General features: G+C 45.7%; 2 protein-coding genes across 2 annotated transcripts; one reads left to right on the plus strand and one right to left on the minus strand.

Moving 5' to 3' along the window:
* Nucleotides 1-12945: 12945 nt before the first annotated feature.
* Nucleotides 12946-14310, minus strand: LOC138350738 (uncharacterized). Its single transcript, XM_069301948.1, has one exon. It carries the CDS (start codon nucleotides 14308-14310, stop codon nucleotides 12946-12948), a length of 1365 nt encoding a protein of 454 aa, XP_069158049.1.
* A 5855-nt stretch (nucleotides 14311-20165) lies between these two features.
* On the plus strand, nucleotides 20166-22062 carry LOC138350739 (ensconsin-like). Its single transcript, XM_069301949.1, has 3 exons — nucleotides 20166-20301; nucleotides 20351-20658; nucleotides 21829-22062. Exons 1-3 carry the CDS (start codon nucleotides 20166-20168, stop codon nucleotides 22060-22062), a joined length of 678 nt encoding a protein of 225 aa, XP_069158050.1.
* Nucleotides 22063-23180: the final 1118 nt, after the last annotated feature.

The raw sequence follows: 23180 nt of genomic DNA on the forward strand, positions 1-23180 counted from the left end.
ATGCATGACCGTAAGAGGGACAATGCAATTAGGACAATAAGGAGCAGGGCAGCGCTCCATCATGTGACCATGGGTTAAGCAAGTATGGCAAATACGCAACCTCGCCAGAGCTGTTTCCCATCACCGGTTACGGTGGCAGGAGGACGGCCACGAGGAAACACAACATTTAAGAGTACGAAGTTTGTTACCAGTAACAGACGACCAAGAAGCCTGCCAACGGGTAAGAATGGAGGAATAGATAACCAGGTAAAAGTCGGAATATGGAATACCTATACGAGAGATGGGACAGGAGCGGACAGCTTCCTTGGCGGCAGCATCCACACGCTCATTTAAAGACACACCAATATGGCTGGGAACCCAACAAAACTCAACCGACTTAAATTTACTGCGGACAAGAAACAGCCAACGCTGGATCTCGACAACTACTGGATGAACCGGATTAAAGGACCCGAGAGCCATGAGGGCACTACGCCAGTCAACAACAACTACAAAGGAAGACTGACAACGAGAAAGCAGGAAAAGAAGAGCGTAGAGAATAGCATAAAGCTCCGCTGTAAAGATGCTAGTCTCCGGAGGTAAGCGACACATATAAGTGCGATCAGGAAAAACAACAGAGGAGCCAACACCGTCCGCAGACTTAGAACCATCAGTGAAGACAGAAACGGAGTGGGAGTGAGAAGAAAAGTGCTCAAGGAAAAGGCGTTTTAGAACCATAGGAGGGGTAAAAGCTTTAGTGATGCGGGTCAATGATGTACAAAACTGCGGAAGGGGGACTCTCCACGGGGGCAAAGAACAACAACACGAGGAGAAACATTAGAAACACGAACGGAAAGAGAATCCTGTAAGCGAGATAACCGGACAGAAAGAGGGAGGTGGTGAAGAGGAACAGGAACCGCAGGAGGGGTAAAAGTTAAAGCACGACAGAGGGGAGAGGAAGGATGTTGTAAGGATCGCGCAAGATTGCAAAGACAGTAGCGATCACGGCGGTCCTGGAGAGACAGGAAGCCAGTGACAACATACAAGCTAAGGACGGGAGTCGAACGAAAGGCACCAGAACTGAGGCGCAACCCAGTATGGTGCAAAGCATCAAGACGGCGAAGAGTAGAAGGAGAAGCAGATGAGTAAGCAGGGCAACCATAATCGAGCTTAGACAGGCCGAGAGAGTAATGTAAAGCAAGGAGAGTGCGCCTATCCGCTCCCCAAGAAGTATGGGACAATACCCGAAGGAGGGCAAGGGCCTTAGAGCGCTCAACACGGAGGTAAGAGATATGGGGAGACCAAGACAAACGAGTGTCAAGGAATAACCCCAAAAGCTTTGCAGAATCTTTGTACTCAAGGGGATGACCATAAAGTGACAAAGAGGGACGAAGAACAACCCGTTTCCGAGTAAAAGACATGGCACATGTCTTTGAAATAGAGAACTTGAAGCCATGATCAGTGGCCCAAGACGACACGACATCAATCGCAAGTTGAAGCTGGCGCTGAAGGAGAGGCGAATCATCACCCTGACAGCAAAGGGTAAGATCATCGACATAGAGTGCGGAGAAGACACCAGAAGAAAGAGAGGAAAGAAGACCATTGAGGGCAAGCAGAAAAAGAGTAGTGCTCAGAACACTACCCTGGGGCACACCTTCGTATTGCTGAAAAGAGGCAGAGAGAGTGGTACCAAGGCGCACCCGAAAGGAACGACGAGAGAGGAAGCTGCGGAGAAAGAGAGGGAGATGACCACAAAGACCAAAAGAATGATGCTGGGATATAATATGATAAAGCCAAATGGTGTCTTAAGCCTTTTCCAGGTCAAAAAGGACGGCAACAACGGAGGTCCTCGCAGCAAAAACAGTACGAATATTAACCTCCAAGTTCACCAGGACATCTGTCGTGCTGCGGCACTTGCAGAAACCAAATTGAGAAGGGGAGAGGAGGTGATGGTGTTCCAGGAACCACATCAGACGAACGTTAACCATACGTTCAAAGAGTTTGCAGACAACTTGTGAGGGCAATAGGGCGAAAGTCCTTAGGGGAAGTTCCCAGAGACCCTGGTTTGCAAACAGGAAAGACAATGGCATCGAGCCACTCCTCAGGGACTGACGACGACTCCCAGATCCGATTACACAGACTCAGTAAATACCAAGACGTGCATGAAGGGAGATGGCGAAGCATCTCTTAATGAATGCTATCGGAGCCCGCCACAGTAGAACCGCAGAGGGCCAGGGCAGACCGAAGTTCAAAGAGAGATAAGGGATCGTTAAAGGGAAGTCGAAGATGAGTGCAGAAATCTAGAGGAGGAGATTCAAGGACAGGTTTACGAAGAAGGAAAGATTGGGGAAGATGAAACCAGAGCTACCAGAAGAAAAGTGGGAACCCAGTTCGGTAGCGACCTGCAACGGGTCCGCCACAAGAGTACCACAGAGTTAAAAGACCGGTGAGACATCGGGAACGAACTTACCCGCTATCTTGCGGATATGCTTCCAGATCTGTGGCAAAGGAGTGTCGGATGTAATGGAGGAAACATAAGATGCCCAACATTCACGTTTAGCCGTACGGATGTCCCTACGGGCCACCGCACTCGCCTTCCGAAATAAAAGAAAAGAATCGGCCGTCTGCTGGTGGTGGTCTCTCTTCCAGGCTGCACGCTTACAGCGGACAGCCCGAGCTCATTCTGCATTCCACCAGGGAACGCATTTCCGTGGTCCCCGAGAGGAAGAGCAAGGAACAGAGCAGAGGGGCAGCGTCGAAGACGGTGTTATATAAAAGGAGGAGAGAGCGAATGAGAGGCAGAAAGGAGAGGTCAGAGGGCAGCACTGAGGGTAAATAGGTTCCAGTCTGCCTTAGCAAACTGCCACCTAGGGAAGGCGTAGGGAGGGTGAAAAGAGAAAAAGGTAACAAGGATGGGGAAATGGTTACTGCCATAGAGTTCGTCTAGAACCTGCCACATGAAATCTAAGAAAAGAGAAGATGAGCAAAGAGAAAGATCAAGACAGAAAAGGGTGGGAGTCCGTGAGTCCAAATGCGTGGGCTCTCCAGAATTCAGAAGAGACAGGGAAGAAGAGAGGATGAACGGCTCAAGAAGGCGACCCCAGTTGTTCATCAGAACATCACCCCAAAGGGAACGACGACTATTGAAATCACCAAGCAGGAGCACAGGCTCCGGCAGAGAGTCCAGGTGTTGTTTCAGATCGGGAAGAGAAAGAGGGACACTCGGGGGGAGATAAAGGGAACAAACTGTGTACCATTTCCTCAAAGATGCGAGCAGCAGAACAATGGAGAGGCGAAGGAAAAAGTAAGGGGACAAAGGGAACATCAGAGCGAATCAAGATAGAAGAAGAGTTTGGAACCCCAGTTGTTGCGTGGTGGGGGGGGGAGAGAAAGGAATAGCCACAAAAGCGACCAGGACGAGCACCAAGCATCGGTTCCTGGAGACACACACAAAGGGGAGAAAACCGCGAAATCAGAAGCTGGAGTTCAAGGAAATTGGTGTAATAACCACGAGTGTTCCATTGAAGAATAGACATAACCGAGAAGAGGAAGGACAGCAACAGAGAACAACGAAGAAACAAAGGCGAAAAGGGAACACAGAACGTTAAAGAAGCGCAGGATCAGGGTCAGCGAAGTCACGGGGCATGTGTAAACTGAGTAAAGAAGGAGGGAAGGTGGCTAGGGGGCCGACCAGGGGCGGACGAGCAGGATCCGGTGGAGGAAGAGGGGAGGATAACCGAGGGTCAAGGACAGGAGCAGGAGGGGCTGAAACCAGGGGATGCACCTCAGCAAGGGCACCAACCGAGAGGGGAGCACGGACCAAATATCCAACGTAGAAAGAGAACGCAGACGACACTATAAACACAGGAAAAAAATAACGGAACTGCTTATGCAGACACGAATTTCCCGTCAAAGAAGGAATAATTTAAATCGGGAGATTGAAGAAATCGAGAGGAAATTAAAACACTAATATGAAATTAAAGAAAGGAAGTTAGAACAGAAAGCAATTCAGGAAATAAAGAAAAATCCAAAATATTTCTTCACATATGCGAAATCAAAAGCAAAAACCACTGTCAGTATTGGACCTATTCGTACAAGTGATGGTTCATACACGGAGGATGACAAAGAAATTAGTGAAATCCTAAAAAAGCAGTATAAGGACATGTTTAGCACTCCAATAAACAACATGAAAGTGGAAGATCCAGACAATTTCTTTATGCGGGATATTTAAACCCCTGTAAATATAACTGACATCAACACGAGCGCACTAAATTTTGAAAGAGAAATTGAAAACATGCCCATGCACTCGGCCCCAGGTCCAGATTCATGGAATTCCAATATTTATAAAGAAATGCAAAGTGCCGGTAGCACAGGCACTCAGTGTAGTGTGAAGAAAGAGCTTGGACACGGGGGAGATACCAGATGCACTTAAAGTAGCAGACATAGCCCCTCTACACAAGGGAGGGAGCAAAGCATTGACAAAGAATTATAGACCAGTTGCACTAACATCGCACATCATAAAAGTATTTGAGAGAGTGATTAGGAGTCAGGTCACCAATTTCATGGAGACCAATGACCTTCACAACCCAGGCCAACATGGATTTCGAGCGGGAAGATCGTGCCTCTCACAGCTACTTGAGCACTACAACAAAGTCACTGAGGCATTAGAAGAAAAACAAAATGCTGATGTGATATACACGGACTTCGCAAAGGCTTTCGATAAATGTGACCATGGCGTGATAGCACACAAAATGAAGTCAATGGGAATAACCGGTAAAGTAGGACGCTGGATACTCAGTTTTCTGTCAAACAGGACTCGGCGAGTAACGATCAACCACATAAAATCTAGTCCAAGTGCAGTTAAAAGCTCTGTACCTCAGGGTACAATCCTTGCACCGCTGCTTTTCCTTATTCTCATATCAGATATAGACAAAAAAACAAGTCACAGCTTCGTATCATCCTTTGCAGATGACACAAAAATCAGTATGAAAATTATCTCGGCTGAAGACACTGAAAAACTTCAAGCTGATATTAATAAAGTTTTCGACTGGGCATCAGAAAATAACATGATGTTTAACAGTGATTAATTCCAGGTACTCAGGTACGGTAAAAATGAGGACCTTAAACATAATACTGAGTACAAAACACAATCAAATGTACCCATAGTAGGAAAATAGCATGTAAAGGATTTGGGAATAATAATGTTTGACGACCTAACGTTTAAGGAGCATAACCAAGCAAATATTGCGACAGCCAGAAAAATGATAGGATGGATTACGAGAACTTTCAAATCCAGGGATCCCATCACAATGGTTGTACTCTTCAAGTCACTTGTCTTGTCCCGTCTTGAGTACTGCTCAGTACTCACTTCCCCCTTCAGAGCAGGAGAGATTGCTGAAATAGAGGGAATACAGAAAACATATACGGCACGCATAGACGCAATAAAGCACCTAAATTATTGGGATCGTCTCAAAGCCCTCCAAATGTACTCACTAGAAAGAAGACGAGAGAGATATCAAATAATATACACCTGGAAGATACTGGAGGGCCAAGTACCAAGTCTACACAGTAAAATAACAATGCACTGGAGTGAACGATATGGAAGAAAATGCAGAATAGAACCAGTGAAGAGCAGGAGTGCCATAGGCACAATCAGAGAACACTGTATAAACATCAGAGGTCCGCGGTTGTTCATCGTCCTCCCAGCAAGCATAAGAAATATTACCGGAACAACCATGGACATCTTCAAGAGGAAACTAGATTTATTCCTCCAAGGAGTGCCGGACCAACCGGGCTGTGGTGGGTATGTGGGCCTGCGGGCTGCTCCAAGCAACAGCCTAGTGGACCAAACTCTCACAAGTCAAGCCTGGCCTCGGGCTGGGCTTGGGGAGTAGAAGAACTCCCAGAACCCCATCAACCAGGTATCAAAGAGACCTCCATAGCAGGAACACGAGGTGTAACCACCGAAACGGGAGGGGACGGAGCGAGAGAGTCAGAAGTAGGGGGCGAGGAAGAAAAGGAAGCCTTTTTACCTGCCAGGGAGGAGGAAGGAGAGGAGCCAGGCTTACACTTCTGACTCAAAGAGGCAGGTGTCTCAGCAACTACGTACTCGGCAATGCATTCCAGCGTCTCAACAAGAGAAGCAGAACGAGAGTATACACGATGGCCGTTGGAGAGCGATGGACATCAGCCCGTACTGACAGGTGATGTGGAGAGCCAATAGATGGAGGAGAAGGATGGGAAGGAGATCGGAAGGAGACGAGGAAAAAGACACAGGAGACATGACAGACCGGGCAGAAAGAAGGGAAACCCCAGACAGTGGACCAGGAGGGGGTTCCCTTCGGGACATAACTCAAAGGAACAGAGGTGGGGGTGGTGGGCATATCAGGGTCCAAGGCCTGGAAACGGTTGTGAGTCTGAGGAAGGTGGGAAGGACGAGAGGAAGAGCGCAACACACGAGCGTAAGAGACGTTAGCGTAAGGTGGGAGCCGGCGGACTTGGCGCCTCACCTCAGGAAAAGAAATGCTCCCGATGCTTCAAGTTGAGGACGGCTGCCTCAAGCTTGTAATGGATACAGGCGCGGGAGAAGGTAGGGTGGGCCTCACTGCAGTTGAGGCAGCCAACCTGGGGAGAAGTGCACTCCGACTTAGAGTGACCTTCGCCCCCAACACAAGGACAGAGAGAGACAGTTTCAGAGCAGCTGAGGGCACCATGCCCAAACCTCCAGCACTTATTACCGGGCCGAGGAGAAGGAATGGACTCCTGGGCAGAGCAGCTGGCACCAGCCAGAATGACATAGGGCACAAGGGTCCTACCATCAAAGGTAATCTTCACAACTCGAAGGGGTTGATGGCGACGACCAAGAGGGGGACGAGTAAACGAGTCTACCTGGAGGACAGAATGGCCCTGGGCATCAAGGATAGGACATATCTTCGTGGCAGTCCTGGAGATTCCGAACACCGGTAGCAACATGAGGTGGTAGGAGAATATTGCCAACACTGGCATTCAACCGAGCGTTCTTGGAGACCCGAACAGGGGTCTCGCCAAGGCAAGACAAGGCGGCCAAGTGGGACGCTGCATCCTGATAAGGCGCAGCAACGACACTTGTACCAAGATGGAGAGTAATGGGTGGGAAATGGGAAACCAAGATGGGTGGAAAGTAACAGAGGCATCTACAGAATCAACAAGGTGCCTATGGAGGGCGAAATCATCAGGAGGTGAAGAATCAAGAGGGAGGAGATCAAAGTATTTGGCCCACGAAGCGGGACCAAACAAGGCTTGATATGCATCAGTATGGGAAGGAATCTAGCGAGTGCGGATGGCGTTGAGAACCCTCAGAGAGAGAAAGGGGGTTAAAAGGTGCAGAAGTCACAACTAGAGACTGAGCCGTGCCAGGGGACGAGGTGGTCACCACTGGGGGCTTGGGGCTAGACCCAACCACAGAGGAGGGAGGGGAACCGAGGGGAGTAGTCAGAAGGGTCAAAGGAGGAGCAAGGTCGGGGCCCAATGCAGCGGGAGCTACAGAGCCCGGTCTTCCAATACAGTCCGACTCGGGGGCTTGGTCACCCACCGCACGAGCCTTGAGAGGGTACAAGAGGAACATTTACAGACATATAGACGAGATGAAACACTTTCATTCACCAATGTGCCCCCACATCCACCATGGAGCCCCAATTAGAGGAAGGACACCCAACAAGAAGCAATCGCCGATCATGTCGGGGCCCCCTAGGGGTGCATCGTCAGTATACGCCCTACAAATGCCACCTTAAGAACCATCAGTCCGTCGAGATCGGGTTCAGTGACGAAAGGAGGATTGACAATAAAAGGTTCCCATCGCTCTCGACGTTGGGTACTACAGTTCTACAGGTGCAAGTGTATGCCTCCCCAAGCACCCGGGCGTGAAAATAGAAGAAGTCCAAAAGAATAACCAAAACAAGCAAAAGGTCACCAGGAAAAGACAAGCAGATAAGAGAGGGGGGGGGGAGAAAAACGAAACATAAGGAAAAGGAAAAACGATCTGGCACAATTGGAGAAGACAGCAGCAGGAGCATAAGGCCACAAAAGCACAGAGGACTGTCCCATAAAACATCACACTTCGTCAGCCGACCACCAATCCCCCTCACGGCGCCAATGTGCGGGATGAGGAGGGGGATAAACCTCTAAAATGGATCCCCAGTTATCGGAAAAGGAGGGATAAGATTTACGTTAAGTGTGGAAATTATATCTAAGTAAAAAGAGATTATCTGCAAAATTAAATCAATGCTTGCAGGCTAGTAGAGGATGCTCAGTCTTAGACATGGGGCTTGAGCCCATCAACAAATTATAAAATACACGTTGAGGGGACATTCCACTAAATACCATAAATTCTATAAACGATTTATTAAGTCAAAGGTTATAAAATAAAAATTAATAAAGCCCAATCGGAACACTTCCTACTGAATAATTTCCTAACTGAGGCAATAGGTAAATTAACTTCAATAATTAATGTGGATTTCTACACTATACTAAAACTTCAGATACAGATACCTTAAAATATCACGGTAGAACAGTTGTTCAGTCTTGCCCTTAGAGATATTGACCCCAGGATGTCTTCAACACACACTGACAAGACAGACAACATGGCGGAAGCATAGATATAACTCTGGGTTTGTTGGAAAACTCCAGAGCAAGGTGAAGTCTGCTATCCGAGTTAAGCACAGTTAAGAAATCCACATCATTGCCTCTACAGGAAAATCTAATGAATTCCAAATTATACTAACTAAGGGAGTTACTTTAACCTTTACTGTACAGTGAGAGATCTTATTACCATGGGGGTGACGAGAGTGCACTTGACTACTGATGAGAGATGACAGAGGGTCATTCTCCCCATCTGACTCGTAACTTGAGTTATCAGTCAGCTCCGGTTGGTCAGGAATTAGACTTGCTGAAGGCAATTCTAGTTCTTCCCTAGCATGATATATCTTCAACTTACTAATGTGGACAGTTCTTTCCACCTGATCCTCAAATACTTCCATTATGGCAAAATTGACAGGGCCTGCTTTCATGATCACTGTATGCCCCCCCCCCCCCCGCCATCTAGAAGCTAGTTTCCTACTCTGATTGGCGGGTGCAGCTTCATTGATTCTCAAGACAAGGCTACCCTCCTTCAATTCCAGAGGTCGTACATTCCTGTCATAATAGTAAGCATATCTACCCCATGCTTTTCTTGAAGCCTCCGCTGCAATTCTCCAAACATTCCTCATTTTATTGAGAACTTCTGAAGGATAGTCCTCTCCATATGCAACATGTGTCTGTTAAGCTGACCTCATAGGAAATTGCACGATTGACCAGTGAACAATAGCAGGGGTTGAGTATTAATAGACTGGTGGATAGCAGTATTCAGAGCCAGCTGAACATAGGGCAGGTGTTCGTCTCACGAGTTTGCATCGTGTTCAGCAAGGATTGCAAGCATATCCTTATGATTGGTCCGTTCTGTCATCCCGTTTGCCTGAGGGTGGTAAGCTGTTGTAAAGGCTGAAGTTGTCTCCAAGATCTTACAAACTTCCTTAAATATATGCCCATTAAATTCCTGACCTCGGTCCAAAACAAATACTTTAGGAGGCCCAAAGACAAACCTATGAAAAAATTCTCGGACAACAGTACGAGACTCCTTTTGAGGGATGGCTATCAAAGTGGTGTATCTGGACAAATGGTCCACTAATACCAACACGTACTGATTGCCTGAATGGCTGCAATGTAGATCAATTAAATCGGCCCCCACTCTATCTAGCGGTTCTGAAATCTCTGGAAATTCCTGAAGTGGGGCTTGTACCTTAAGGGCACCTTTTCTCCTCTGGCAACTGAAGCAAGTCTTGACGTACTTAATTACTTCTGACAACATACCTGGGAAATAAAAAGAGAGACTTTGCTTTTAATCGAGTTTTAAAGATACTTGGGTGACCTGCAACCTTAGATGCATGTGCCAGCTTTAATGCTGCCGATCTTAATATATCTGGAATAACTAGCTGGAATACTGCTCTATCTGCCTGACTATTTACATAATATAGGACTCCCTGCTTTAACTCGAATTCATGTATTGGCAATTTACGATTTTTGGACGAATAATTTCCCCCTTCCAAATATTCAATAATATCTTTCCACCTAGGCTCATTCATTTGGAATTCTCTCATCTTAACATTGGAAATAATTTCGATATTATATTTACGTTAATAGCAGCAATGTTTCTGCTTAAAGTATCCGGCACTACATGTGACGGCACAGGCTTGTAAAGGATCTGGAATAAGTGTGCAGACAATTTGTGAGACCAGGGTGACATCCGTGGGCATTTTGTACGTTTCTTAAAAATGTGCGTTAATGCTCTGTGATCAGTGTAGATTACAAAATGGCGATGAAAAGATAAGGTTCAAAATATCTGACTACCAATGCGAGCGCCTCCCAATCCGTTGCCAAATAACGAACCTCTGGTCCCTTGACCTTTCTACTGAAATAGGCCACTGGATGGGGTATATTTTGACTGGCATCAAGTGAAAATTTGCATCAAAGATCCACCAATAGCGATACCACTGGTGTCTGTATGTACTTCCCACTCTATCAAAATCAGGCACCGCCAATACTGGTGTTGTACTGAGTTGACTTTTCATTTTGGCATAAGCTACATCATGTTATGGCTTCCAAATAAACTTTACATTTTTCCTTGTTAAATTGGTCAGAGGTGCTGATGTTCTTGCAAAACCCTCAACGTGACGACGAAAGTATCCGGCTGCACCCAGAAACCTGCGCACGTCCTTTGCTGTTCTTGGAGTTGGCATTTCAGCAATGGCGCGGCAAGAGTCAGGGTCAGGCCTGATACCGTCTGTGCTCACCTGGAATCCCAGAAATTTGATTTTCTGAGCAGCCAGTGTGCACTTCTGTACACCTAATTTAAAACCCGCTCGATCTAACAAGGTCAAAGTCTCAGTCAAGTCTCGTAAGTGCTCATCGAACGTCCTGGAATAGATTACTACATCATCCAGGTACGCTAACTTCTTTTTTGCCTTCCCAAAACTGAGCTGAGGATAAAGTTAATGGCCCTCTGAAATGACGAACGAACTGTCTTAAGGTCAAAAGGCATCCTACAAAATTGGTAAGTATGCCTGCCATCAGAGAATGCTGTTTTCTCCCCATCTTTTTCAGCTTCCAGTATCGCCCAATATGCCGACTTAGCATCGAGAATTGAAAAATACTTAGCAGCCCCAAATTTATCTTATAATCTCCTGAATTCGGGGCAAATGATACACATCCCCCTTAGTTATTTCGTTTACCTTCCGGTAGTCCACACAAAAGCGATAACTACCATCTGGTTTACGAACTATCACAACAGGAGACAGCCAAGGCGATGTGCTAGGTTCGATCACATCCTGTCTCAACATTTTTTGGCACTCATCCCTAATAGTTTTCTTAGCCTGTTCTGGCAACTTCCACTGCCTTGTATACACAGGTACGTGATCACCTGTTGGAATTGTGTGCTCAATCCTATCAAGGAGACCAATCTGGTCATCCTCGGTTGCAAACAATTTTGGGAATTTATGTAAAATCCATCTCAGCAGTTTTCTATCAGTCAGCGGGACATGTTGTAAATCGAGTGCCGAGATCAACTTATCAAAATCTTGTATGTTACTCGAAACATCTGTCTCATTCTTCATCTTTGATGGTTTATTGTTGTCTATCATATTTAAATCACTACATTGTGCTGTGACAGGTGGCATCTCAGCTGACTCATGGTGAAAAATTTCTGTCATTCACCATAGTTCCCTGAGATACCGTATCACCCGTCCTAAAACGAAAAGTCTTATGTGAGAGATTGACGATTGGAATGAGTGCCCCTTTATCAAGCACCACAATTAGACGATGGGGAACTAATAACCTGTCGCATCTTCCAGCCATCTGAAGGGTGGTACCTGGTAGGATGTGCCGGCCCACAGCTACTTTAATGAATTTAACAGAATGTGGTGGGGCAACTTTGCTTGGTCAATGGATATAAACCGCATGACCTACTCACTGTATCTGGAAGAGACTTAAAATCAATTTTGGGTAGTGTGCGTTATATTTCTGATTCCTCTTTATTGAAGCCACAACTGGAGGATGTTCGATCATCTCCACTGGGTAGGAAACCTGTCCCAACTGCAATCTGCAGTTCATTGCCCCTTTCTGTGCAGACAAGGCATAATTAAACCGATACAGAAAATCAGTTCCCATGAGGATGTCTCCAGGAAAATCAAGATTCTTAACGATCGTACATGTATGGGGTTGCAATTCCCCCTTAATTTCAAAGTTAATGGTACTTTGACCCAAGATATCAATCTTTTCCCCATTTACAGCCGTTAATTTTTTTTCCACTGTGCATATTTAAATTTGCTGTAGGCTGACTTTTTAATTAGAATTGCTTGACTTCCGGGGTCCACAAAAACTGTGAATCTCACACCTTCCACCTCTACTTCAAAAGTAGGCCTACCATCACTAGGGGCAACCTTTCATTCCTTTGTTTTTACATCCGAACAATCCATCTGTACGTGTCCGCGCTTTCCACACGAATAACTCGTCCACGGTTACCAGTTGGCACCCCGTGCAGGGTGGCTCGAACGTGCAACCGTGGTCGGTTTCTTACCTGACGAACCCACTATAGTCATTCGTCTTCCCTGCCCCCTCTTCTTTTCGCAACGCCTCAACATATGGGGACGACTGAGCCCAGTACTCTCCGTTCTCATTCCTATGTCCCATACTGAGGCGGCGTGTTGGACGAATTCCTTGAAACTCAATAATGCCCCTTCCGCAGAGATGAACGGGCCCATGGTAGTAGGCAAAACCCTACAGAACAAGTGTTTAGCTAGGCGTTCCTCCTGACCCTTATCGTACCCAAGTTCCTTGGTAAGGTCGTCAACCCTACTCATTATCAGGGTACCAAAATCCTTTAATGTACCACAGTTGTCCCTCTTAAGGGACAAAGTATACTGGAGCCTCATCAGCCGTCACTTTCTCTTCATACTTGTCCCTAATCACCTGGACAAACTGAGGCCACGTCGTCAGGTGCCGAAATTCTTTCAGCCTCGTCAGTGGACCGGCTATGTCCACGCAAACCCCAGTGGCGAGGATAATTTTCAGACCATCATTTGGGATGGCTTCCAGCATTGCACTCATTTTCCACAACCAGTCCTCCACTCGGCGGTTGCCTTCCACCTTGTTGAACAGCAACTCCGTACCTATGAGTGTCGGTAGGGTCATCTTCGGAATCGGACTCATAATCCTTGCTAGGACCAAGAAGGGTTTGTTAAGTGTGGGATATACCCCAGGTTCAGCTAGGAATGGGGTGGTTTGGGGTTGAAGTAGGTATTGCATTACCTGGGATTGAGGTTGGAAATGGGTGGCTTGGGGTTGGTATAGGAATTGAGGGTGGAGCTGGGTTGCCTGGGGTTGGGGTATGGTGTGGGTGGCTTGGGGTTGGAGTAGGTATTGGGTGGTTTGGGTTTGGTGTTGGGGGTTGAGGTTGGGTGGCCTAGGGTTAGTATACAGGTTGAGGTTGAGATTGGTATAGGGGTTGGGGTTGGGTGGCCTGGAGTTGGTATAGGAGTTTAGGTTGGGTTTGGGTTGCCTGGGGTTGGGGGTATGGTGCGAATGGCTTGGGGGTTTGGTGTTGGGGTTGGATGGCTTGGGGTTGGCATATGAGCTGAGGTTGGGGTTGGGTGGCCTGCTGTTGTTATTGTTGTTGTTGAGATTGAGGTTGGGGATTGGCTCCCTGGGGTTAGGGTATGGTGTGGGTGGCTTGGAGAAGGTATTGGGTGGTCTGGGTTTGGAGTTGGGGTTGGGCGGCTTGGGGTTGGCATAGGGGTTGAAGCTGGAGTTGGGTGACCTGGGATTGGTATAGGAATTAAGGTTGGCTCTGGGTTGCCTGGGGTTGGGGTATGGCGTGAGTTGCTTAGGGTTGGAGTAGGTATTGGATGGTCTGAGTTTGGTGTTGAGGTTGAGGTTGGGTGGCCTGGGGTTGGTATAGGAGTTGAGGTTGGGATTGGGTGACCTGGGGTTGGCTGGCCTTGAGTTGGTGTTGGGGTTGGGTGGCCTGGGGTTGGTATAGGGGCAGAGGTTGGGGTTGGGTGGCCTGGGGGATGGCATAAGGGTTAAGGTTGGGATTGGGTGGCCTGGGGTTGGTATAGTGGTTGGGGTTGGGTGGTCTGGGATTGGCATAGGGGTGGAGGTTGGGGTTGGCATAGAGGTGGATGTTGGGGTTGGCATAGAGGTGGATGTTGGGGTTGGCACAGAGGTGGAGGTTGGGGTTGGCATAGAGGTGGAGGTTGGAGTTGGCATAGGGGTGGAGGTTGGGTAGCCTGGGGTTGGTATAGGGGTTGGGGTTGGGTGGCCTGGGGTTGAGGTCGGGACTGGGTGTTCTGGGGATGGTATAGGGGTTGAGGTTTGGGCAGCCTGGGGTTGGTATAGGGGTTGGGGGTTGGGTGGACTGTGGTTGGCATAGAGGTTGAGGTTGGGGCTGGGTGATCTGGGGTTGGGGGAAGACTGAGGTTGATGTTGTGGTGATGGTTGGGGTTGAATTTGAGGTTGTAGTTGTGGATGAAGTTGATGTTCTGGTAGTGGTGTTACCTGAGGTTGTGTCTGCTGTGAGTCTGGTGCATGTTCTAAATGTACTGGTTGTTGGTGGTGTTCCCCACTTAGCCGAGAGGGACGCCATACCACGCAAAACGACGCCCTCTGCCCATCACCCTGTAACCCCTATTGGAATGGTGTCGATGTTGTGGGTGGGGGACCCCGAGACGGCTCTCCCCAATCTTGGGACGAATCCCCCTAAGGATTCCCAACTCATATCCACCACCGTGTCATTACTGGGACGTGAAGGTACCCCAGACTCCCCAGTCATACTCAGAACAAGTGGTGCCATCTCCCCAGCTCCACTGAATCCACCTGTAACTCCAGCTAGGCTGCCTGAGCGGTCAATCCGGCCCCCGTAGTACCAGAAGGGGTGCTCTCCACTAAGCGTGCACCCCTTATGACCCCTACTGACTGGTTCCTGCCCGGGTTAAAAATCCTCTGTATTTCCCGGTGCGCCATGCCTCTTGTAACCACCATACACCTCACACACGACCCGGGTTCCCACTACAAATGAGATTTTCACAAATACTACTCAGAATTTTCAGCTCAATTTTCGAAAGAAAAAATATCTTAATTCCTAAAAATAAAAATTACATTGATTATTTGAGAGAATCGCTCAAGTTAAACCAATTGATGAAGGAGCATGCACTGCACTAGTACCAGATTGTGAAGGAATCCGCGGTCGTTTGACTTGAAACTGAGATGCGAACTCTCAATAAGAATTAAAGAATCCTATTTCCGTAAAAAATAAACAAAACTAAATTTACTATCGTGCAGGACTCGTGATGGACTAATAATGAAGATATTGCACTCGTATACTAGATGAAATTGAAGGGAACAGAGTGGCCACTGACTTTGGATAGAGCGTTCAGCCTCGCTAAAAACACAAGTCCTGTGTTTTTTCGCTTAAACGCTTAAAAATCAAATTGGTATCTCCGAAGTAGAAAACAAGGTTTACGTTAATAGCACGCTCTAATAAATAAAACAGACACCCCGGGACATGCACTCGTCTTACCAATTCGAATTACCACCAAAAACTGCGGTTTCTCACAAACTGGACTCTGAACAATTTTCTAACACAAAATCTTCGAAATATCCCTTAACTGGCCAAAAATCTAATTACAAATTCCTGATGTTAAGACAATCATTATGTTACTTGCGTGCTCTAGAGAATAATACTAGTCCTGGCACATTAAATTGACATGAAAATTTGAATTTTCACCAAAACTGCATTTTCTCAAACTGGATTTTTTTTTTTTTAACAAAATATTGCAAACTCTTACTTCGACCAAAATCAAATTTTGCTTCCCCGATATAAGCACACTATTTCTTATAACGGGCGAGGTTCACAGAACAACACTGACCCCTTGGTCGTTCTCAATACTCTTGAATTCGAATTTTCGTAAAAATCTGAGGTTTTCACCCAAACGACTGAAAAATTCTATCACCAATCGTGAAAACTCGCTTAAATTGCCAAAAATCTATTTTCTCATCACTGATGTTAACACAAAAATTCTGACTGGCAAGGTCGATGGTCTAGCACTTATATCTCGTACGTTCACTTTACCCACGAAATCGAATTTTCAACAAAATCCGAGTTTCCAGATGACTGGACTGAAAATTTTTCCGTCACGAAAATATAGAAATCGCGTTTAAATCGACAAAGACGAATTTTTCTCTACCGTGATGAAAACAAAATTTCCTCTAACTGGCAAAGCCTACAGAACAACCCTGAACTAATGGACATTTATTTCACCCACAATTCGAATTTCTCAAAATCTGTGATTCTAGTACAACACTGGACTTAGAATTTTCCACAACACAATTTTCCTCGAAATATCTCTTAACTGGGCAAAATTCTAATTACAAATTCCGGATGTTTAGACCATAATTACTTGCGTGCTCCAGAGAATAATACTGGCCCTGGAACACTTACTAAACATGAAAATTTTGATTTTCACCAAAAACTGCATTATTCCACAAACTGGACTCTGAAAATTTTCCTATTACCAATTCTTCGAAAATTCGCCTAAGTCGGCAAAATTCACCTCATGATTTCTTGATGGGAATACAATAATTATATTACTGAAGCGGTCGAAGGGATAATAGGGATAATTTGGCCGTTGGACGGCCAAAATCCGTGGTTCTGCCCCAAACTGGACTTAGAAAATTTATCCAATCAAAATTTTCCGAAAACTTATTTAATTCTAAAATATTGAATTCTACATTCCTAACGTTAAAACTAGAATACCTTGAATACATTACTACCACCGACTAAGGAATCCTAATTATATCCGGATCTTACCCTTAACCCACAAATTTGAATTAACCTCAGTTAACCCAATTTAACCAAGTGGACTGACAAAATTCCATCACAAAATTTTTGTTGAAATTTTCCACCAAGTCTTTCAAACTTTTTCGACAAAAACACTATCACTTAATTCAATAAATTCACTCTTCGTACAGTTACTAACCGGACAGGAAGTACTAAGCCCAGAGGATTAACCAACTTCTGAAACTTCACCTCTGACTTTGACATTGGGACATAGAAATTTATATTGGGACATAGAAATAAAATTTGTGGACATCGACTATTTTCAGGGGGAATACTTAACACTCTAAATTGGGGGGAAATATATAATACCTAGAACAACACAACCAGGGGAGGGGGGGGGGGAATACTTTATATAAATTTGACTAAACCTAATCCAAAGAATCACTACTTAATCCTATAATCGCCCCTACTGGCTCGCATTACCGCACCTAGTCTAGAGGGCCGCGACCACCTAGATTCCAACAGAACGGCACGCTGCTTTCGGCAACAATTAGACTAGATACGACACAACCTCTACTAAATGTGCGATCACTTAAGTCATTGAATCGGTGCTAAGTAGTTTACTAGCCCATCCCTCAGTAGCTGCAACTACCTTCATTAATTTTACGTTTTTCTCTGCGGTTTGGGTCGTCTAACAACGACCTCGGATAAATCCCCTGGCGTCCCACAGATTAATCCGCCCAGACAGGCCACAAGCAACTGCTGTTGAGAATATGGTGGCTCCTAACACCATATAACACCTAACACCTCCGAACCAACTGAAAAGAGTCGAGTAAGGTACCCAGTTCAATTAATTCAAAGCGGTCTCCTTACCCAATACAATCTTAACAGCCTAAACGTAACCACCAAATTCTTAATACTATTAGCCCCTCACCACCCCAAAAGTTTGCAAGCTCCACTCAATCGCTACTGTTGTGGGGTGAACTGCTAATTCTGGTTCGTGGGCCCTCGGCTGACCTCCCTAACCCCTACACACGTGACCAAATAGCTAAGACTCATGAGCTTTCAGCAATTTTTAAACAAAATTGGTGAAACCACCGCTGTGCACCATTGTAACGGGGGCCAACCTTTAAACTCACTTACTGGTTAAATGCTGGTCGTTATTAAACTAGAGTTCTACTGTATAACCTTCAGTTCATCTCCTCAAGACCTAAACGTTTGATCGTTTAGATGTCACGAGTCGAGAATACTGTACCCTTCTATGTTACACTGCAACTCTGAATTACGCTGCCACCACCTGCTACCCACTGAGTAATTTCCTCAATTGACGGTGGAGCAGGATACCCTCAACTAGGTATAAACCCCGAAAAAGGATCAAGTTATCGGAAAAGGATGGATAAAATTTACGTTTAGAGTGGAAATTAAATCAAAGTAAAAAGGGATTATCTGCGAAATTAAATAAATGCTTGCAGGCTTGTAGAGGATGCTCAGTCTCAAACATGGGGCTTGAGCACATCAACAAATTATAAAAAAACACGTTGGGGGGAAATTCCACTAAACACAATAAATTCTATAAACGATTTATTAAGTCAAAGGTTATCAAATAAAAATAAACATTAATAAAGCTCTGTCAGAACACTTCCAACTGAATAATTTCCTAACTGAGGCAATGGGTAAATTTACTACAACAATACATGTGTATTTCTACACTGTACTAAAACGTCAGATACAGATACCTTAAAATATCACAGGCAGACCAGTTGTTCAGTCTTGCCCTCTGAGAGATGTTGACCCCAGGATGTCTTCAACAAATACTGACTAACCTCTTCACACTGACCTCGTGAATGGCTGACCCTAGCTCAGTTGCCAGATTAATCTTTGAAAATTACAAATTAAATTCCAGTATTTGTCACTGAAAGTGACTTCTAATTCCAAAACAAAGGGGAATTATCTAGATACTCGAGTCAGGCTAATTACAACATTCAGTAGCACTTGTATTTTACTAATTTACCTGATGTAACAACCATAATAGGTACCTTATTATGGTTGTTATCGGTACCAACCACAAATTGGTACCTATTTTCCAGTGACAAAATATGTTTTACCTATTTCAGATCTTACTGAAGTCAAATGCTTCTTTGCTAACATTCAAGACTTATTCATTAATGTCAAATGTCGTTAATTTTAACGTAAGACCTTAACCATGATTGATAATTCCTACTAATTCTGAAATACATTTCGTTATATTCCTAGTTTGATGACTTGTCACGGGAGGTGAGTGGCGCCACCGTTTCCTTCTCTATGAGCTCACATTCCTCTTTGACCCTCCCTAGTCAGTCAGGTCACTACCACTCCCTACCAACTGTTGATGTTAAATCTATGGTGTTTCTATATTTACAGTACTACTGTTACAATCCCATGTAGACTTTACTTAGTACATTCACTTTTATTTTACCTATGTGTTTATGTTATTGTTTTCATCTCTTGAGTAATTAGTTGAGCATTTGAATTGTTGCACAATACACTCTATCAAGGTGTTCTATGCTAGAAATTGAGGATAATACCATTGAGATCAGTGTTACTGGATCAGATGAGTAGGAGGACCCAACTAGCGATCTTGTTAGCTTTATACGTCAGTACTGGTGAGTGGTTATATCAAGCTGTAGAGTATATCAACCTGTTGGGCATATTGTTTATGTCGGGCAATTTCGGACGTGATCGAACGCATCTCTGTGTTAACCAACACACTAGGAAAGGAGGCTGAGGAGGTTGAACTTACCTCACTCGGTACGGGTGCAAGGCCGGGTTTCTGGAAGGAACCCCAGCCCGTAGTAGATTTAGGTGCTCCCATGGTTGTCAGTAGCACCCAGGACCAGAAGAGCGAAGACCTGAGCAACATAAAGTGGCAACCTTGACAGGATTGCGAGTGCAGTGACAATGTGACAGGGTACGTGCTACTGGACCAGTACAACTTTGTGCAATTAATCGCTCCGGTAGCCTAAGAAATGAAGGATAGTAAAACAGATGAGTTTATGGATTCGAGGGATGAAAGTGTACTGGAGGGTTGCATGAAGGATCATCTAAATAGTGGCGAACCACTTTGGAAAAAGGTTGAGGTCATCGAGGGGTGGCGGAGAGATGGCTGCAGATTGTTGTTCAGCTCAGGGTACGAGAAGAGGCTACTGGGGGTGAACCATCTCAGGAACCTACCAGTGTTGGGAATGCCCAAAGCGATGGAGGAAGCAAGGGTGGCTTCAGTGGAACCCGAAGGAGTGGGAAGCTGGAAATGTTGAAATTGCAGCTGGAGGCTCAGAGAGAAGAACGTGAGTGTGAGGCACAGCAGAGATGGGAAGAGTGCGAGTGGCAGCGGCAGCTTGAGGAGCGAGCTGCCCAACTTAAACGGGAAGAAGGGGAGAGCGAGAGTGCGTCGCACAGCTGCAACGTGAGGAGTGAGCTGCCCAACTGAAACAGGAAGAAGGGGAGCAAGAGCACGACGCCAACTGCAACGTGAGGAGCCAGCCACCAAACTGAAATGGGAAAAAGAGGAGCGAGAACATGAAGCGCGGCTGAAATGGGAAGAGCGGGAGGCCCAGATACAGCTTCAGAAGGAGGAAACCAAGAGATTGGAGATAGAGGCAAGCAAGAAGATTGAACTGAGGCGTATTGAACGTGTGACGGTACGACTTTCTAGTCAACAGGACGACCACCACGGGAAGGAACGTGATTTACCAGTGTTTGTACCACAAGAGGCGGAGAGTTTCTTCGGCCATTTTGAGAGGGTCGCGATCTTGATAAGATAGCCGGAGTATGGGCGGAATTGATTCAGAGTAAGCTGACTGGTGAAGCCAGGGAGGCTTACAACATGCTGGACGTCGAGGAATGTATAAGTTATGAGGCAATGAAGAATGCGGTGCTGTGTTCTTTCCGGTTGACTCCGGAGTTGTACCGAAAGAGGGTTCGAAAGTGCACTAGAGCGCTAAGGCAGCCTCAAGCATTTGAAGGCCTCGACAGACAGGGCAGATATGTTAGAAGAATCATTATGCCCTAGGGGGAAAGGTCTGTCCAAACAACCTGCATACCCAAAGTTCGATCGTAACTTCAGAAGCATGGGAGAAGTGAAGACTGGGGTGGATCCTCCCAGATCTAGGGGTCAAGGAGTTTCAAAGAGCCGGCGAGGAAGCCTCAAGGTAGTAACATTGGGTCGAGCTCTGGAGCAGGGGCGGAAAGCTCAACAAAGATACATGGATCCTCGTCCTCCGAAGATGTGGCCAAGGTGACTGGTGGGGAACCTTCCAGAGTGGGACGGTGTTTCAGTTGTAGAGTAAAGGGACACTTTGCTTAGAAGTGTTGTAGCCCCAGGAAGAATGGGAATGTGGCTTTGGTCAGGATGGTGGACCAATAAGCAGAGGACGTTTTAAGAAAGGCCCCAATTGAAAGAGGGAAAAGGATCCACCCTTTCATTTGTGAAGGTACAATAAGAATTGGGGAAGCGGATCCTGTCCTGGTGAAAATGTTAAGGCATACTGGGGCGGATTTGACCCGAGGAATGGCAAAATGGTGACGGGTGGGGAGACGCCTAGCATCTCATCGCCTGGAAATTTCGACAGTGTCGAGGAACTTGGAAACTTGCCGGCACCAGGGACAAAATCGGATAAAGATAGTTCCCCATGCGTGCAGGAGGATCAAGAAGGCCCCTTCCTGGACAGCAGATATCACAGTAAGGCTAACTAACAAGAGGTGGACCGCCGCCACTACCGGGAGGTAAACAATGGTCAACACGGTCCCTCATGGTCTGATGACAAACATCAACTAAACCAAGGTAGGCCAAATTCTTCTTGCTTGAAAACTATATAATTTCATTGGGTGGCCACGCAACTGTGAATAGGAGTGTTTTCGATAACGTTAGAACACAGAGTATAATTTTCAATGACATTCCTAAAATTTTGAAGATTAAGGCGCACGATATCAGGCCAAACAAGCAAAAGAACTTAATTGCTGTGAACTACAACCCCGACAAGGAACTGGAGCTCTCTACAATTACTGAGATCTGGGGATATAAAGTACATTGCTATGGACCGTTAGGTGATAGATTAAATAAATGTATCGTCAAACATGTCTTCGACATTAGCGAAGAAGACATCAAAAAGCAACTGCTGACAGATGAAATCAAGTCTATGGAGTAAAAAAGTTCATGCATAGAATTTATGGAGAGCTGGTTGATACAGACACAGCATTGCTTACGTTCCCAGACACCCCTCCACCTGATCGGGACTGGAGAAATGGCTATTACCACGAACTAGAGGCATACATTCCACGACCATCTCAATGCTTCAAATGTAACGAATTTAACCATACTTCGCAAGGATACACTAATGACTCTGCTCTGGTGCCCATCCCATGAAATCATGTGATTTACAAACAATTAAATGCTCAAATTGTGGAAAAGCCCATGACATTAGATCAAAACAGTGCCCTTCACCGATACCTGCCAAGACTCTATTCAGCACAAACATGTAATACAGTAGCATACTCAAACAACATAACACCATCCTTACCCAACAACTTCCACACACCACTCAACAAATTTCACATGTTCCAAATGTCCCTGTCACTACCTATCCACCACATCCAGGCAGCACTACACCTCTGGGCAACACTACACTTCCAGGCAACACAACACCCCCACCAAACTCACAACTCAATACAGACCTCATTCAAACACTTCTTGCAGGCATTGGAAATATAATAGAAAAACTCTGGACCGATTCTTCAATAAACTCATGACACTGCTAGTCCAACCCATCCCCGGTGTTGACACCACAGGCTCCACATCCTCGGATACAGACAGTGACACACAACACACCCAATCATAGGAAGCATACAAAGGACAGTGGAACAGATCATAGAAAACTCATTCAGTAAATATCTAGGAAACACTCAAACCACCCCTCCTGTTGACTAAAACACAACGATGCTCACTAAAGGAAAAAACAACAGTTGGTGGAACAACCCCCCAACACTCCAGCACTCAGGTTGACAGACCACATAAACACAATCTCCCACAACGCAGCCCCCCATCCACATCCAGGTATTTAACATGGAATATTGGCACACCAAGGAAACCAAACGCATCTATAACCCAAACATCCTAAATAGCTCCCCTAACCTTCATGACTTGGAATGCAAAAAGCATTAAAACATCCCTCACAGAACTTAAACAATTCCCTTACTCATCATAACCGAATTTAGCTTTCATAACCGAATCCTGGCTCACTCCCAGACATAATCCTATTTTTAAAAT

This window comes from Procambarus clarkii, chromosome 47 (genome assembly GCF_040958095.1).
Source record: "Procambarus clarkii isolate CNS0578487 chromosome 47, FALCON_Pclarkii_2.0, whole genome shotgun sequence".
Taxonomy (NCBI): domain Eukaryota; kingdom Metazoa; phylum Arthropoda; class Malacostraca; order Decapoda; family Cambaridae; genus Procambarus; species Procambarus clarkii.